Here is a 2,190-nt window from a genome sequence, read left to right as displayed (position 1 = left end):
TTTGATATAATTGAGCATATATGAGTCTCCAGATAGCAGTTACATTTTAAATTTGACCAGATCATGTATAAATTATAGCAAAGAAAATGTTTCTCAATCCAGTTTAGTAACACTGTTAGTGCATCTAGGTAATTTTGATCATAGAACCTTTCTAATCCGATTCCAGGCTTAGGGTCCAACATTATTTTGTGCTATAGTTTCCGCACTAGGTTATTTAGTGAAGGTTATTAATAGAACAATTAGAATTCACTCATTAGAGGAAAGTCATTTTGAAAACATATTATCCCATTATAGTTGGTTTAGTCCAGTATTCAGTCTATATTTCTTATGATTTATAGAAATTTAATGTATCCTTTTCTCACCAAAAGTGGGTCTGTGGAATGTCATAATGAAGTTCTCTTAATCTATCGCCCAGGTGCAATCTTCACAAACAATATTTATCTTATTATCAATACCTCTTTATCTCTCTATCCAAAGAAAATTAAGACATAGTCTTAATTATGAAGGAGATTCTAAGCATGTATATGAAACACTGGGACACATGGATGAAAACTATGCATAGAAACTTAAACATGCATTTTTGAGTGTCTAAGGAGCAATAAATACTACTAGCAAATCTTAATTCTTAGAAATGTTGGTTAGTTTTACCTCTACTTCTAAGTGGCCATTATTTTTATGAAATTTTTATATGGCAAAGCATATAGTGTCATGTTTACTTCTTCAGAAAAAAATTATCAAGTGTTTAATGTCTTAAGACGACACTTGATTAACTGGCACAATACAGTTTAACCACAGTGTTCAGAAGGAAAACATAAAAAGCCTAAGGCACATTTTATAAAAAGATTACCTTACTAGTCTAATGTAAATAAAATACATATTTTTCATTTACTCATCAAGAAATCTTATATTTCATTTAACTGTACAGCTATACTTTATCATTTTCTTAATATATATTGGGAGAACCTTGTGAGTCTACATAAAGTGTGCTATAACAGCATGTTTTAGAAAAACAATAATCTCACTTGCAGTATTTTAAGGCCTACATATACAAGGTATGAATAACAAGAAAATTTACCTATAAATTGCTATCACAAAATTATCACATGGAAAGGAAGTTATGTTTTATATATTTTAATCTACATATAAACACAATATTTGATAAAGTTACCTCACCATACTAGGAATTCTAATTTGGAGCATCTCTTGAAAACTGTATTATCTATGTGTCTACACATACAACTGGTTACATTTGTCATAGTATCTAAACTATTTAAATAAGTCCAAATGTCAATTACCACCCATTTGGGATAGATTGTTTCTACTCTAAGTACAGGTAATTTAAATATGATATTTCCATGTAGAACTCTAAGATCTTATAATGCCGGGTTATTAATAACCAAAATAATACCTAAATCCTTAACGTCATTAGCTTGTGATTCATCACTGGAAGTGACATTCTCTGGAAAAAAGAAAAAATATATACTTTTTTCAATGTTAAGCTTCCCCATTTTTCATCTTTATAGATGAAAAGACAATTAAAATAATGAGGTGGCTTACGAATCTAACCCCTCTCAGCAACTTTTAAGTTTTAGCCTTCAGTTTTACTGCAACCTAAGAAATTAAGAGAACGTCAGTGTTGCTTTTTAATTCCCAAGTTTAACTTATATAAATAATAACTCCAAATGAAATAAAATTGTGTATTTGAGTGAAGACCCCTATATAGTTTCTAACAATAACCAAAGTTATATAGACAAATGGAAACTTTCATCCTAAAAATTCTAGTGACTATACCTGTCACAGATTCCTGTTGTAAATTTTATCTTGGCCACGAGTCCAATTTAGAAATAGGGTATACATAGTGTAAGAAAGTCCCCATCATGGTCCATAATTTGCTGTAAAACTTAAACCAAAAATTTCACAAAAAATTTTCTTACAGTCACAATAGCTGATGCAACTGTGCACAGACTACTCATGTGATGATAATATTAAAAGTAGCTGAAAATATTTTTAGCAAAGAAATGCATGCAATTTTGATGGCACACTCAGGCAGGCACATTTTTAAAAGAGGCATCATGCAATACAGAGTACAAACGAAAGCTTCAAAAATGTATGTTATGTATGAGGAGCACCAAAACATTCAAGAAACATGTTTAATTTACCCTCTCTTCCTGATGAGAAGAAATTAGTACA

The 2,190-nt window shown here is 30.3% G+C and overlaps 1 protein-coding gene across 1 annotated transcript in view; it reads right to left on the bottom strand.

Moving 5' to 3' along the window:
- LOC105309798 (membrane cofactor protein-like) overlaps positions 1-2,190 on the bottom strand; it is a gene marked incomplete at both ends in the record, with an annotated part of 18,233 nt that overhangs the window by 2,183 nt on the left and 13,860 nt on the right. The window contains one exon of the mRNA XM_011385997.1: positions 1,409-1,459. Coding sequence (XP_011384299.1) covers positions 1,409-1,459 — 51 coding nt within the window. The remainder of the gene's footprint in view (positions 1-1,408; positions 1,460-2,190) is intronic.

Source organism: Pteropus vampyrus, unplaced genomic scaffold, assembly GCF_000151845.1.
Source record: "Pteropus vampyrus isolate Shadow unplaced genomic scaffold, Pvam_2.0 Scaffold858, whole genome shotgun sequence".
In the NCBI taxonomy this organism is placed as follows: domain Eukaryota; kingdom Metazoa; phylum Chordata; class Mammalia; order Chiroptera; family Pteropodidae; genus Pteropus; species Pteropus vampyrus.
This window is presented reverse-complemented; position numbering and strand designations above follow the sequence as displayed.